This window comes from Ammospiza nelsoni, chromosome 5 (genome assembly GCF_027579445.1).
Source record: "Ammospiza nelsoni isolate bAmmNel1 chromosome 5, bAmmNel1.pri, whole genome shotgun sequence".
Taxonomy (NCBI): domain Eukaryota; kingdom Metazoa; phylum Chordata; class Aves; order Passeriformes; family Passerellidae; genus Ammospiza; species Ammospiza nelsoni.
The window spans coordinates 63,102,258-63,116,941 of record NC_080637.1 but is presented as its reverse complement, the minus strand read 5'-3'; the positions used below and the strand labels follow the sequence as shown (position 1 = coordinate 63,116,941).

Below are 14,684 nucleotides of genomic sequence, written 5' to 3'. Positions count from 1 at the left end.
ATGCTTTTAGATTTCTCTAGAACTAAAGGAAGACCTTAAGTCTCTTACTGAAGTTGCAGGAGATACCCAGATGTTTAAGCAGTGCTGTAAAGAAGAGCAGGGTGGGGATTCATTATCTTCAGTGCTGATTCTGCAAGGGAAGGGTGGCTCCAGCTGCCTAAAAGCTGGATAAGGAGCCATGGCAGGGGTCTAGCAGGGTCCTGAGCAGTCACAGGGACAGAATAAGCTCGTTTAGCCCAGGATAGATGAGAGGATAATTGGAATTGCTGACCTCCCTCCACTGTCTCTACCAGGAGCCTGTTCTTCCACCTCAGCTCTACAGACTCCTAACTTTCAGGTGACTAACAGCTGAGATAAACCTAGCTGAGATCAACCCTGTCAGAACAAAGAACACAGGGCAATGCCAAAATGACTCAGGATTTTATCTGTTTCATTTGATAAGTGATTTCTGTGGCTTATTAGACTGAAGTTTCAAAACTGTCTGGGCATTAGGTTGTTCTGAAGTTTTCAGTGCCATAGCTGGTGTCTCTAGGGGACATGGTTTGCATAGGAAGAGCAAATAATCAGCATTTTGGAAAATCAGGTCAGACCTTTCCTAAACTACCAGTAAATTCATAAAATTCATGCCATCGGGGATATTGCTGATGGTATGATAAATTTATTGTATGGTAAATTCAGGAATGCAGTTGTAAAAAAACCAGAGACAACTAGTTAGGAATTTATATGGCCCAACAGCCTTATTCTGGAACACAGATTTCTGGTTTGTGAGGCCATACCTGCTAACTGTGATGCAACACTGTTAAAGTTTATGCTAAGAAAGTTTTTTGGAGCAAATTTCAACAAAAAAAAAAATCTACAAAGAGAAACAGCTATTAACAAATGCTATGGGAAACTATGGCAAATGGGACAGTTTTAGATTATAGGGAATCTGAAGTGACAAATTCTGAACAGCAAACACACAAAGATTGAAAACAGTTTGAGATGCAGGGTGAAGGTAGAGAGGTGGAAGTTAACTCAGCTGAGGGTTGGAAAAGCAGGCACAGAGCTTTAAAACATCCAAACTGGTTTGTGGCAGACTCACGCTGGCCATTTCCTGTTTGATCTGACTATGGCAGTAAATGTTTGCCACCAGCTTTCCCAGGCCCTGGGTTCTGTGTGACTATAACCTGGGCTGTGCAAACAGCAAGGAGAACAGAGCTGCTCTGCTTTTAGAGCAGGGAGCTGCCTGCCCTGCCCTTGGTTTTGCTGCCACTTCTGTGGTTTCTCTGTGCCAGGCTGGCTCAGCCACTGTGGATGGGCATCACCTCCACTCTGCATCACTTCCCACCTCCTGACACTGCTGGCAGGAGCAGCAAAGCTTTTCATAAGCTTTACAAGTGGATATAAAACCACAGAGGGAGAGAATGCGAACACAGAGGAGCAAAAATGAAGGCCATGCATTACTTATACACAAGTAAATAAGAAAACCAAATTCAGGCACCACTTGAATCCTATCACAGGTTGATTCTTAAATGAGCAGGAGTGCTAAGGGCCCCAGAGGACAAATGAAAGTGTCTTAGGTCTGAAGGAACAGATTATTTTTCTTTGTGCTTACCTTTTTGTAGGCACTGTGGAGATCGGTGTGTAACCACAGGGAGTAGAGGAGCACTGAAGCAGCCCTGCTGGCTTTGCTGAACATATTGCTGCCATTTTGCAAAAAAAGAATGATAAAACAAATTTAAATTCCCACATCATAAGCATGGTGCATGTACAGACCTCAGCAAACATAACCTCACAGCATTTGTTTTATCTCTCTTTACTCCTAAGTGCTGTTTTGCCACCCTTTAGGAATTGTAGCACCCTTCAGGCTGTCCTCATTACTGAAACAAATGAAACATGCTCCCTGCTCCACTCATTCTTCAAACTTAGGGAGAAATCAAGCTCTCTGTAGCCTACATCTTACAGCAACTATCATATTGTGCACTTTCAGCTGAGGAGAATAACCTCAGCACAACAACCACTTGAAAGAATCTTTCCAGTAGGTAAAATCTCTTGTTAGTTAAACAGGATTTAAACTATTCAGGTCCTCATGAGGCCTCCTTTACTGAGATTTATTTCCTCTTTCATTTTGCAAAGAGAGAGCAAGGCAAATGGAATAGTTATTCATATTTTTAAAACATTATTTATCTTTGGAGTAAATACTAATTGCATTTGTTTACATATTAAAGAACCATTAAATTTTGAATCTGTTCTCTAAAATGCCAATATGTTATTTTTAAGTACAGATCTATAGGTTCTATAAAATGCATCCCTGTACTTTATTGCTGAAGTTTATCAGGGCTGTGTTACAAGGAATAGGAAAGACATTTTGGGTACAGATGAGATCTGCTGATCAGTCACTACATATATGTCAGAATACAGAAAATGTGGTGCAGTTATCTTCTGAGGAGTTATTTAAAATGCTTTAATATTATTAGTAATTTTATATGCCTAAATTATATAAATTAAATTATATAAATTTATATAATATTAAATGCTTTAATATTATATAGTTATTTCACTGCTTTAAATAAGGACCATTTAAAATGCTGGAACCTGGTGAGTTTAGAGATGGGAGAGTTGTCCTAAGAGATCTTTCTGTATTTCACAATCAGTGCTATTCTATTCACATCCCTTGTTCAGGCTGTCCTGTATTTTGAGATGAAGCTTTTTTTCCCTAGAGTGGCAGAGGTTGCAGTTTCTTTTTTGCCTGGGGACAGAGTGAGGCTTGTGGAGCACTTACCTGTCCTTGATGCTGATGGCAATGACCTTGAGGAGCCATCAGGTCACTGATGCTGATGGCAATGACCTTGGGGCTCGTGGAGCCCTCACCTGTCATTGATGCTGATGGCAATGACATTGTGGAACCCTCACCTGTCATTAAGACTGATGGCAATGACCTTGAGGAACCCTCACCTGTCATTGATGCTGATGGCAATGACCTTGAGGGGCCCTTACCTGTCACTGATGGTGATGGCAATGTCCCTGAGGAGCCATCAGGTCACTGATGGTGATGGCAATGTCCCTGAGGAGCCATCAGGCCACTGATGCTGATGGCAATGACCCTGAGGAGCCCTCACCTGTCACTGATGCTGATGGCAATGACCCTGAGGAGCCCTCACCTGTCACTGATGCTATGGCAATGACCCTGAGGAGCCCTCACCTGTCACTGATGCTGATGGCAATGACCCTGAGGAGCGCTCACCTGTCACTGATGGTGATGGCAATGTCCCTGAGGAGCCCTCACCTGTCACTGATGGTGATGGCAATGACCCTGAGGAGCCCTCACCTGTCACTGATGCTGATGGCAATGACCCTGAGGAGCCCTCACCTGTCACTGATGGTGATGGCAATGTCCCTGAGGAGCCCTCACCTGTCACTGATGCTATGGCAATGACCCTGAGGAGCCCTCACCTGTCACTGATGGTGATGGCAATGACCCTGAGGAGCCCTCACCTGTCACTGATGGTGATGGCAATGACCCTGAGGAGCCCTCACCTGTCACTGATGGTGATGGCAATGACCCTGAGGAGCCCTCACCTGTCGTTGATGCTGATGGCAATGACCTTGGGCAGGCCGTGGGCGCTGAGCAGCAGCCGCGCGTTGTGCGAGCTGCCCTGGGTCAGGTTGAACAGGGTGTAGCAGATGGATGCTGTGGTTTCACAGGCCACCTCACAGCCTGGCACACCCTCGGGCAGGATTGACACCAGGTCAGGCAGGACTTCTCTGGCTGCAGGGTGGGAGAGAGACAAGCAATTCCATTACTACAGGAGTAGATTTAGATTATTCCTCCCATTCTCCCTCAGCAGGGAGCTCTGTGCTCCCACCACACTCCCATGGCTTCCTACCTGCATTACATCCCCAAAACTCAGCTGAATCTGCACCCCCACAATGGACAGCCTGTACCTTGCCTCATGCACAGTCCATTAACAGCTCATGTGCTGGACTGAACTCATCAGGTGTCACTGTCATATTTTCTGGAAAAATCCCTTCGCCAGAATTCTTCTCCTGAGAAACTAAGAAACCTCAGAGAAAAATGAAAACAATAATTATCTGATTGCTTCTCCTGTGTTTTGCTGCTTTGGAATGTGGCTGGAGATTGTTTATCCAACATGTGAATTGTTTTTACTTAATGACCAATCACGGTCAGGCTGTGTCGGGACTCTGGAAGCAGTCATGAGTTTTTCATTATTATCTTGTTAAGCCTTCTGTAAATATCCTTTCTCTATCCTTTAGTGCAGTTTTAGTATAGCATTCTTCAATATGATATAAGTACATAAAATAATAAATTAGCCTTCTAAGAACATGGAGTCAGATTCATTCCTTCCTGCCACATGGGACCCCAGAAAATACCACAACCAGGCATGCCGCTTCCCTGCTAGAGATGTTTTATGTTAAATTTATCTCCATTTGATATGGAAGTTAATTTTGCTTGATGAATTTGGATAAATATAGGTTCATTTTGTTTGATAAATTTAGACCCTTATAATCTAGAAAACAGTGTGCCCTCTCAAATGTTTTCCTTTGGCCAAAGTTTTTCTTTTTGGAATTTGACCTGAATTCACACATGCATTCAGTCAATCAAAAAGAACTTCTTTTGATAGAGAAAAGGTTCACCTGAAATTCCCCCAGTTCTCTCTATTATGGATAAAACAACTGTGAATGTGCAAGATGAAGCCCCTGCCCCCAAAGCTTTGTGCTAGTCTGTCTTTCCCATACTCTCATAAACGATTTTTTCCTGATGACATCCCAACTTTTTATCAGTTTAATTTCTTCTCTTTCAGGGGGGTTCACCACCTGTAATTGCTAACACCATATGGATTATCCCTCTGAAATCAGCCCAACAATATGTTATAAGATTTTCATTAATAGGGAATGTTCTCTAAGGCTCCAAGAAGACCCAGGAGGCTGTTCTGCAGAATTCCAGAGGGTAATCTGTCCCATGAGATATCTTTATACCTGGAATTTCCCCTTTCCCCCTTAGTGGCAACACAAAAAAGGACAACAAATTATATGAACACATTTTATCCTGTCAGTAGGAAAACGTCTTAAATACACAATAATTTGAAATGAGAATACTCAGAATAGAAATGCCTTCATTTAGAAATGAGATAATTTAAAAGAATTAACTATTTTTCTATAGCATCTTATAGCTTCCATTATTAAAAAAATTTTTTGCAGGAAAACTGTGTGGGCTGCAAACTTTTAAAGCCTTGTGTCTAATGAGAGTCTGATCTTCGCCAGAAGAATTAGAGATGCTCTGTGATTTCTTGCAAAGCATTATGCAGCAGTGGCAGCACAAAACTCAGCAATCACCTTCTTTTATTTTGAGCAGAAGAAAAGCTCCCTCTCCAAATCTGTGTAGAATTTACTTCAATTATGTATTTTTGAAAGTAACACCAATGGAAGTATCTGAAGAGGAATACCCAATAAAGTGAAAAGCTCGTATAGGCAAAACTCTTCATTTTAAGCCCTGTACAGTGACCGCAAGTATCTGGTGAAAAAATCTACAACACTAACAGATCAGGGGTTTTTCGAGCATTTCTTTCTTTCAAAGCACAAAACTTTGATGTGAAGAGAGCAGAGCAAGCTCTGAGTTTTTGCTCACCTATGTCATTTTGCAGGGAGGGGTTTCGGGACAGGTTCCTGAGCAGGGAGACCGCTGTCTTCTTCACGGCGGGGTGGCTGACGTGCAGCATGGCGCGGATGCTCGGGAGCCCGTTGGCCTTCTGCACAACAGTGCGGGCCACTGCCAATGGCATCTGTGGAGAGGCAATTTGTGTCATTGCCAGCAGTGCAGAGCCTCGGGAAAAGTCAGATCTACGCACCAGTTTAAGCATATTTCAAATAGTTTTAAGCCAGTTACATGTGTGTTGCAGGGTGGCTGATGTGCAGCATGGCGCGGATGCTCGGGAGCCCGTTTGCCTTTTACACAATGGTGTGGGCCACTGCCAATGGCATCTGTGGAGAGGCACTTTGTGTCACTGCCACCAGTGCAGAGCCTCAAAAAAAGCCATACACAGGCAGCTCTCTGCACCAGTTTAAGCATATTTTAAATAGTTTTAGACCAGAGTTACAAATGAGTTGCAGGGTGGCTGATGTGCAGCATGGCGCGGATGTTCGGGAGCCCGTTGGCCTTTTGCACAACAGTGCGGGCCACTGCCAATGGCATCTGTGGAAAGGCACTTTGTGTCACTGCCACCAGTGCAGAGCCTGAGAAAAAGCCAGCTCTCTGCACCAGTTTAAACATATTTCAAATAGTTTTAAGCCAGAGTTACATGAGTTGCAGGGTGGCTGATGTGCAGCATGGCGCGGATGCTCGGGAGCCCGCTGCCCCTTTGCACAACAGTGCGGGCCACTGCCAATGGCATGTGTGGAAAGGCACTTTGTGTCACTGCCACCAGTGCAGAGCCTGAGAAAAAGCCAGCTCTCTGCACCAGTTTAAGCACATTTCAAATAGTTTTAAGCCAGTTACACGTGAGTTGCAACACGAAAGGGAAAATATAAAAAAGCAGTTGCACCCTCTTTCTCCCAAGTGCTCTCTCAGACAGATAGCATTAGTTTAGTCTTCAACACAAAAGTGATCTGCTGCTGCGTCAGAGCCCTGCTCTCTCCACAGGAATGTCTTCCACAAAATGACTTTTTTAGTGCTTTTAACATCTGCTCATTCCTCATAGAGTGATGAATTAGTAAACTCCACACATGGAGCTGTACACAGAGGGAGAAGAAGCAGATCCCACTATCTGCCCAAGGAAAAGCTGCACTTCTGTTTATGGCTTTCCCTTCAATGTTCTTCATTTTCCTTCACCATGTCAGCGAGCCAGGGACTTGTCAGTGCTTATTTGAGTTCAGCTGCACAGCAGCCCTGAGCTCTATGCATTCACATCAAGAACTAGATGAAAAGAAAAGGAAAAAAGTTGACTTACTGGTCCAGTGCCAGCTGTGAGGTTCTGGAGAGCTCCCAGGGATGCTTCTTGGGTGTAGTTTCTGGTACTCTTTGCTATTAAGGAGAGGTATATCCTAATCAGGGTAGAATGCCAGAGCGACTCAACACCTTTGGGATTGCTCTTTTCCTCAGGAAGCGGGGTGTCCTGCTGCTTCTAAACATGCCAACAGATCAGGCCTTTAGAAACAGTGATCTCCATAGCTTAATGCACCACAAGCTGAACTAGCCCTTTTGTAACTCTGCATGACGAGGTTATTTGGAGACTGTCAAGTTCTAAGCTCAAATAATAATGTGCAAAATTTCAGTACTTAATGATAGTGGCCAGTCCATCCAGTGGGGTATTCCTCAACTAATAAAACATTTGTTATGCCATTGTCATCAGAGAATTGGTGTCAAGAAGGGCTATCAATAAATTTGCATTTTTGTGGCAAGGAAGTGTTGCCCTACCAGATACATCAATAACAAACGCTTAATTAGATTACAGCCTTATTGTTCAGAGTTTGCTACTAGTCATTAACCAAATGAGATGTAACTAATCATGTACCTTACCTCTTTTACTTTTCTGCTCCGTGTTCCAAAACAGCCTGGTGTTTTATCATTGTTAGAAATATTTCTTCTTTGCACATATATGCTCTGGGCATAGCTCTCAGGGAGCTCTAGCTCTAGCTGGTAGGAAAGATTGTGTAGAATGCACACACAGTTCTCTGTGGCCTAAAATAACAAAAGAATAGAAATTGAAAGCTTTGGCAAGCGTTGAAGGGACATGTACAGACACAGGAGGAGATTTGTGGATCTTCAGTAAGTGACTGCAGAGTTTCTAATGCCTCATGGAAGAGCCAGGCTTCAGGGCAGTGATCCACCAGACTGAGAAATGAAACATGCCCTGGGATGCTCCTGAGCCTAGGGGGGTATTTGGGGCTGCACTGGGAGTGGGGTGCCTGCCTGTTGGAAATGGTCCTGGGACATCACAATTCCTCAGCTGTGCCTGGGAATTGTTTGGGCGAGTGCTGCTCGACACAGAGATGTGCCAAGAAGAGTTTAAGGGCTTAGGAGCAAAGATGATCATGTACACACCTCACCACAGCATCAGCAAGAGGAAAGCCTTTTATCTTCTCCAAAGAGGAAGCGTTTTTCTGTGGTGGAATGCTTTTTAAAACAAGACATTCCTTCCTGAACGTGGCTAAGGTCAGGTCTACAACTTTCTCAGTGGCAAAGAGCTTTGTTACCAGTTGCTCCTCTTTAGAAAGCCAAAAAGGAATGAGAGCTTTTAAGACAAAATGCAGCAGGGAGCTACTGGCACACGTGTAATGTGCTGGATTCTCCCTGGAGCTAATGGCACTGGATGCAGGGAGATGGGCAAGCTCGAATAACTAATCCTAGAACAGAGCTGTAAATGTGCAGTAATTACCACTACACAGCACAAGCTATGGCAGGCCCACCAGAAAGTGCCTTACAGGCTGCAGCCAATGTCAGTGACAGCTGCTCTTCTCACCCAGCTTCACCCAGCTGAAAGACAAGCCTCTGCTCCAAGAATCTATGTCCAGGCTTCACCTGCACTCACTGCAGGGAGGGAGAGTGAGAGAAACTGGCACTGGAGGTGTTCCTGTCCTTGCAGTTAATGCCTTAGGCTTAGGCAGCAAGGAAAAATGTGCAGCTTTTTTTTTTTTTCCCCTAAAATACCCTAGGAAATTGGTTCTGTTCTAAATGATGCAAGCTCCTTAATCACACAGCCACCCAAAGGGATTTAGGTTCTTCATTTCCTAAGGGGTATGTAGCATTAAATATATAGGAGAGAAGCATTAAATATATAGGACACTAATCAGATTAATTTTTTAAGCTTCTAGCTATCTAGCACCCTGAGACAACCAAAAAGGCAACATCTGACTCTTTTGTGTTCCAGCATTTCTGAAAGCTGTGATTGTATCTCACTTTAAAAAAACCCAAAAAAAACCCCAAAAATCAACAAAAAAACCCTCCAAAACCCCCAAAAAACAAAACCAAAACCAACCAAACAAAACCCCCCCAAAAAAAACCAAACAAAAAAAAACCACCCAAAAAATCCCCAGAAGTTTCTACCTTTCTCTCTAGAGATTCTGCGAATGTTTTCCCAGTGCTGAGTTATACTATTCTCTTAGATTGCTGGATAAAAATGCTTCAAAAAGCTTCTTACTGGAATTTCACCTTTGGTGGCAGTTTTAAAATAGTTAAGAAATAAGTTTTGTAATTGCATCACAGCAGTTTCTGAACACTGGTTTATAAACAACAACAGAAAAACGTTCACTTGGCAATTTCCTCTAGGAAAACACTTTTAATCTCAAAGAGTACCTTGTCATTGGGCTCGTGGTCTGCAATGGCTCCTTGGATATAATACACAAGAGAATCAATCAAGCCCTCACATTCTCTCATCTTCTTCCTTCCTTCTGGGCCAGCAGAGCTCATGTTTCTGTGCAGGAAAGAAAATGTTGGGGAGAAGAGACTTAGTCAGAGGGATTTTCTTGTGCTCCTCTCACAAACTCTTCCAGCCAAAACTTAAAGATACAGAAGTTCGGGTTGACTGCTTCTTTTCTTCACAGGTGTAAGACAATCTGAGCCTCCTCTAGATAAAACTTTCACTCACAGACAAAAATAAATACTCCAGGGAAACAAACCACTGTGGTTGGATGGGTGAGATCTGACTCAAATTTTCATCTCAAGGTTGAGTCAATCCTTTTTAAGCAGTCAAAAAAAAAAAAAAAAAGAAAAACAACCAAAAACCCCCAAACTTGGACTTGTTTTCCCTATTCCATTTTCAGTTATAATTTTAATATTCAGGATGGTGAAAATATCATGGATGGAGAAAATTTCCATGCACACAGGTGTCCTTTAGAATTAATTTACCTACACTGAGCTGGTTCTTGATCCAAGATGAGCCATCAGCTGGAACATGGTCTGAGAGTTTCAGCAGCATCTCCACATCCACATGCCCAGACCCACCCTCTGCCTTTCAAGTAACATTTGCTGGGCTTTGTAGTAAACCAAGTACCACTTACAAATGAATTACAAAACTGATTTAAAAACTCTTGGAAAACCAAACACACACTTGCTGCTTGAAGCTGCTTGGCTCTAAACAACCTACTGGTTTCCATGGAAGAAACAACACTTAGACTTTTGGGGTGTGATTATTTTTACTACTCAGCAAAATCTGAATTATGGAATACCAGAATCGTAAATCCAGCTCTTATTTTATTTTTTTTTTTGACTCCTGCAGCTCTGGTGGACAAAGGACTGCACACTGCACATTCAAACTTCTTTGTTTGAAATAACATTAACTATTAGCCCATGCCAATCTTAGCAACCATCAAAACACAGAGGGATATGTTCCTTTAGATAGTTTCAGGTTCCTTATTTTTCATGCTTTGCCCATTAAAAATTACAATGTTCACAATTTTATTAATGACAAAGCCAGTAAGGTTTAAGCTTTCCTGTGGCTTATGACTGTAAAATGAATGTAGCATTTTATACACTGTCATTTTACCTCTACTCATTTTTTTCCTCTGGGAAGTACATGTTCAGGTTACATACCTGTAATATTACATTTTTTACATGTAATTTTTTTACTGTAACTTTTTACATGTAATTGCATACTGTAATTACAATTTTACTTTGGGTCATGATGTTAATGATGTCTCTATTTATGAGTTCATTTATCCTCTCATGGAATTATGTATCACAGAATCAATATTCAGATCCCACAACACGACCTGCTGTAGAGATCCCTTTGGAATTTAATTTCAGCTATATATGTCACGTTCAAGGCATATCACCTTTTCCTATGCTTATGCTGACAGAAGTGTGCACGTTACAGCCCTCCTGGTGCATAGCAAAAATAGTTTCTGGGGCACAGAGGCTAAAAATACTGTTAAAGATAAGTGTGGAATTTCCCTTGCCAAAGATACTTCAGCTGATGCAGTGTTTGGTTTTGTCCCACATATTCTAAAATCCCCCAAACTTTTTACAACTGCTCCTGCTGTGCAAGGAGAGGCCATGCCCTGGCTTTGCTGTCAGCAGGAACAGAGCAAAGAGGTTTTCCAGCTCAGGAGGCAGAGAAGAGCCTGAATTAGGGGCACTGGCCTGTCCTGCAAGGGAAATGAGTTCCTGGGCTCTGTTTCATTAAGAATTTGATGCTCAGCCAGATTCAGGTATCAGTGGGTGTCCCTGTGCACAGCTGTACACATGTGGCTCCTCTTTTCTCCCCCTTTCCCTGTGTCCTTAGGGTGACATCATGGACTGGGAAGGGAAGAGCTCCTGCTCTCCCACCCCTCCAAACACTGCTGTACCCACCTTACTCAAAACAGGGGCAGACAAGAGCATTTCAGGCAAAACCTCAGCTGACAGCTTAAATTTGTTTGGTTATTGAAACCTTTAAAGCCTTGTGTCTAATAAGAGAGAGTCTCATCTTTGCCAGAAGAATTAGAGATGCTCTGTGATTTCCTGCAAAGCACTATGCAGCTGTGGCAGCACAGAACTCAGCAATCACCTTCCTTTACCCTATTTTGAGCAGAAGAAAAGCTCCCTCTCCAAATCTGTGTAGAATTTACTTCAATTATGTATTTTTGAAAGTAACACCAAATGGAAGTATCTGAAGAGGAATACCCAAAAGAGTGAAAAGTTTGTTTAGGCAATACTCTTCATTTTAAGCCCTGTACAGTGACCGCAAGTATCTGGTGAAAAATCTACTAAACTCGCAGATCAGTGGTTTTTTGGGCACTTGGTTATTGAACCTTGAGGAATTTAAGGAGGTAAAAATATAATTTGATTTGTTAAAAAAAATTCTGAGAAGTGTCACAGAAATGTAAATTTAAATATATATATATTTTTAGAAACAATGGAGACATTTTGCTTAGGGAATTTAAGAACTGACTTAATCTTGGCTTCCTAAGATTTGAGGTTCATGACAATTGAAATGCCACCCTCTGAGCTCAGGGGCTGGACTTGATTGCAGTGGAGTTCCAGGAGGCCCTGAAATACTCAGCGCTTGCAAAGTGAGGAGAACACAGCCTTGGGGAGATTGCCCCTTGTGGGGATGCTCTCCTCTAAATGACTCAGAATTGACCATTTGGCAGCACCCACTTATGAAAAATCTCTGACTCTGGGCATTCTTGGCTGGGGGAATCCTGGTGATGTGCTCAAGCTCTGCCATTTGCTGATCTGCACATCTCATTGATCTCATCTTGCATTTGCTGCTTCTGTCCCCTCTTGCACACATGCACGGTGCAACTGTAATCAGATATAAAAGAGCTGTTTGCCCACAGTCCTGGGGTGAGGATCAGCTAATTTCCTGCTGGGAAATGTTATTTTGATCCAGAGTTGTGAGGTAGATACATTGACATTCGAGGCAGTTAAACCAAGGGCGACTTTGAAGTAAACAGAATTATGATAATAAATGTTCAAATAGCTGATAAATGACAGCAAATGAAAGGGATACTCCCTCTAAGCCAACACTGAGTCATGCACTGACTGTTGGAGAAGGTTCTTGAACTGCTCTGAAAACTCCATATAACTGATAACAAGAAGGATTTTGCTCCTGGGACTCATTCTGCTAAAACTGATAATGTGAATTTAATTCAAATACCAGACAGCATTTTGGAAAATTCTATTCCCTTCTTGCCTTGCACAATTCAAAAATTCACCAAGGAGGTAAAGGTATCCACTTGGTAACTAGATGTGCCAGGTTTCAAGCTGCTTATTGGAAGTACCAAAATTCCTTTCAGGAATTGGGGGAGCAGATAAACTGAAGAGGAGGCAAGAGGAGATAAGAATGGATGGAGATAAACTTAAAGGACTGGCAGTGCTATGCAAGAGGCCTTGGTTCAAAGACTTATTATCATCAGTCACTTGTTTTACATTCTCTCAGGAGCTGCCACCGTGAGTCCAAGCTTTCCAACACATGGGGAGAGCTTTGGCTTCACTTCTCTCCAGAGTAAATGGAAGCAGATGTTTCTGCAGCCCCCTGGGTTGCAGTGACACAACTCCCTCCAAACACAGCTCCCCACTGTCCTTGTGGGTCACTGTGTAATTCACAAGGGGCTCAGACAGGGGCTGGGGCAGACAAACTGTGAAAAATAATAATGAGAAAGGAAGGATGGCTTTAATTTTGCTGGGTGAGAAGAGAGAGGTTAGCTGACTATCCTGGAAATAGTTGTCTAGAAAGTTTTGAAAAATTAGAATACATAGGAGCACAGGATGTTCAGTTACAGGGTAGATAAAAAGGAAGGCTCTGTAGGGAAGTACAGCAGCTGCAACACTTAAATTAAATGTTCTGTAGGGGAAAATTTGATAACTGTGTATCAATTTGGGAAAGTTCAGCATTGCAGAAGTTCTAGGAAAAGGTGTTTCAAGATAAAAATGGAACCAGTTCATTATCAGCTTTCAAGGTGTGATCCAACAGCTTTCCATTAACCTTCCTTTCAGAGGAAAAGCGGTGCCAGAGGTTCACATATGTATACAGATAATATTCAAAACCATGCATTCTACATGCTGCTGGGATCTTATCCTTTCAGACTCAGAGGAGTATGGGGAAATATCCTGAAGATTTTTATCCTTTGTATTGGAACTAGAAGCAGAACTTTTATGTGTAAGACTTTCAGGCCAAGAAAAAGAGACTTTACCTTTAAAATCCTACAGGACTTGTCTACAATTGTCTGTAACACTCTACAATTGTCTGTAACACTCCTCTAGATAGTTTAACACACCAGTTTTACTTGTTCAGCTATTGTCAGGCAGCCAGTGAAGTCTGTTGATTTGGCTTACTCTGGGGCTCCAAGCAGAGTGCATTTTCTCATATTTCACAACCAAACAACACTATTACTTATTTTAACTGCCAATTCAGAATTCCATGGTTTACACAGCTTCTTTTTACTACACAAAGATTGTGACCTGTGGTTTCTGTACAGCTTTGCTTCTCACAGGGTCTTAAGACAAAATGCAGGCCTAGAGAATGGGATTAACAAATCCTTGTAAGGTCAGAGTTTCTTATCAGTGACACAGAGATTCAGGACTCACAGTGCTTCTGGCAGGAGCTGGGGACTGCTCTGGTCATGCTCTCATTCCAGTGCTTGAAGTACCTGCAGTATTATCTGCTAGACACGGATTCACTTCTCCTGCTGCTGTTTTCTCACAAAGGATGAAGGAAGCTTTAATTTATAATCTGGTAGTGGTGTGGTGCAGTGCACATACCCCCACCAGGTGCTAGGGTTGGGTTTGGGCTGTGCTCGTCCCTTTTCAGCCAACAGTTTTATGGGAATTTTTGAAAAGAATTTCTGGCATTCTCCTGTAAGTAAGTACAGTACTGTGCATAATGTATTGCACTTCAAAGTTGTATTTTTACCCTCTAATAGGAGCTGCACGCTACAGACTCTACCAACACACCCAACAAACACGTTAGCATCACAAAAGGCAAGACTAATTACAGATTTATATTCTTGCAAATAAGCAGACTCTTTTAACATATTCGTAAGTAACATCATTCCCTCAGTGCACACTTTCAGTACTCCATGGTGTGCCCTTCTTTTTATTGATGCAGAGATTTTGTGTTTTCCTAATACATAAGGGAGGAATAATTCCAGTGACCTAATCTGGGAGGTGAGTCACTTTCCAGAGAAGAAATGCAAACTGGTTAATCTTAAAGATCTCAGCTATTTAGTCTGTACAAATAGGTAAGCCTCATTCAAAACTACTCTGT

At 42.4% G+C, this 14,684-nt stretch overlaps 1 protein-coding gene across 2 annotated transcripts in view; it reads right to left on the bottom strand.

Moving 5' to 3' along the window:
• PKP2 (plakophilin 2) overlaps positions 1 to 14,684 on the bottom strand; it is a 42,556-nt gene that overhangs the window by 2,639 nt on the left and 25,233 nt on the right. For both annotated transcript variants that reach the window (XM_059473032.1, XM_059473033.1), the window contains exons 7-12: positions 9,290 to 9,407; positions 7,514 to 7,675; positions 6,945 to 7,118; positions 5,627 to 5,780; positions 3,559 to 3,748; positions 1,595 to 1,682 (exon numbers count right to left, since the gene is read on the bottom strand). In XM_059473032.1, coding sequence (XP_059329015.1) covers positions 1,595 to 1,682; positions 3,559 to 3,748; positions 5,627 to 5,780; positions 6,945 to 7,118; positions 7,514 to 7,675; positions 9,290 to 9,407 — 886 coding nt within the window. The remainder of the gene's footprint in view (positions 1 to 1,594; positions 1,683 to 3,558; positions 3,749 to 5,626; positions 5,781 to 6,944; positions 7,119 to 7,513; positions 7,676 to 9,289; positions 9,408 to 14,684) is intronic.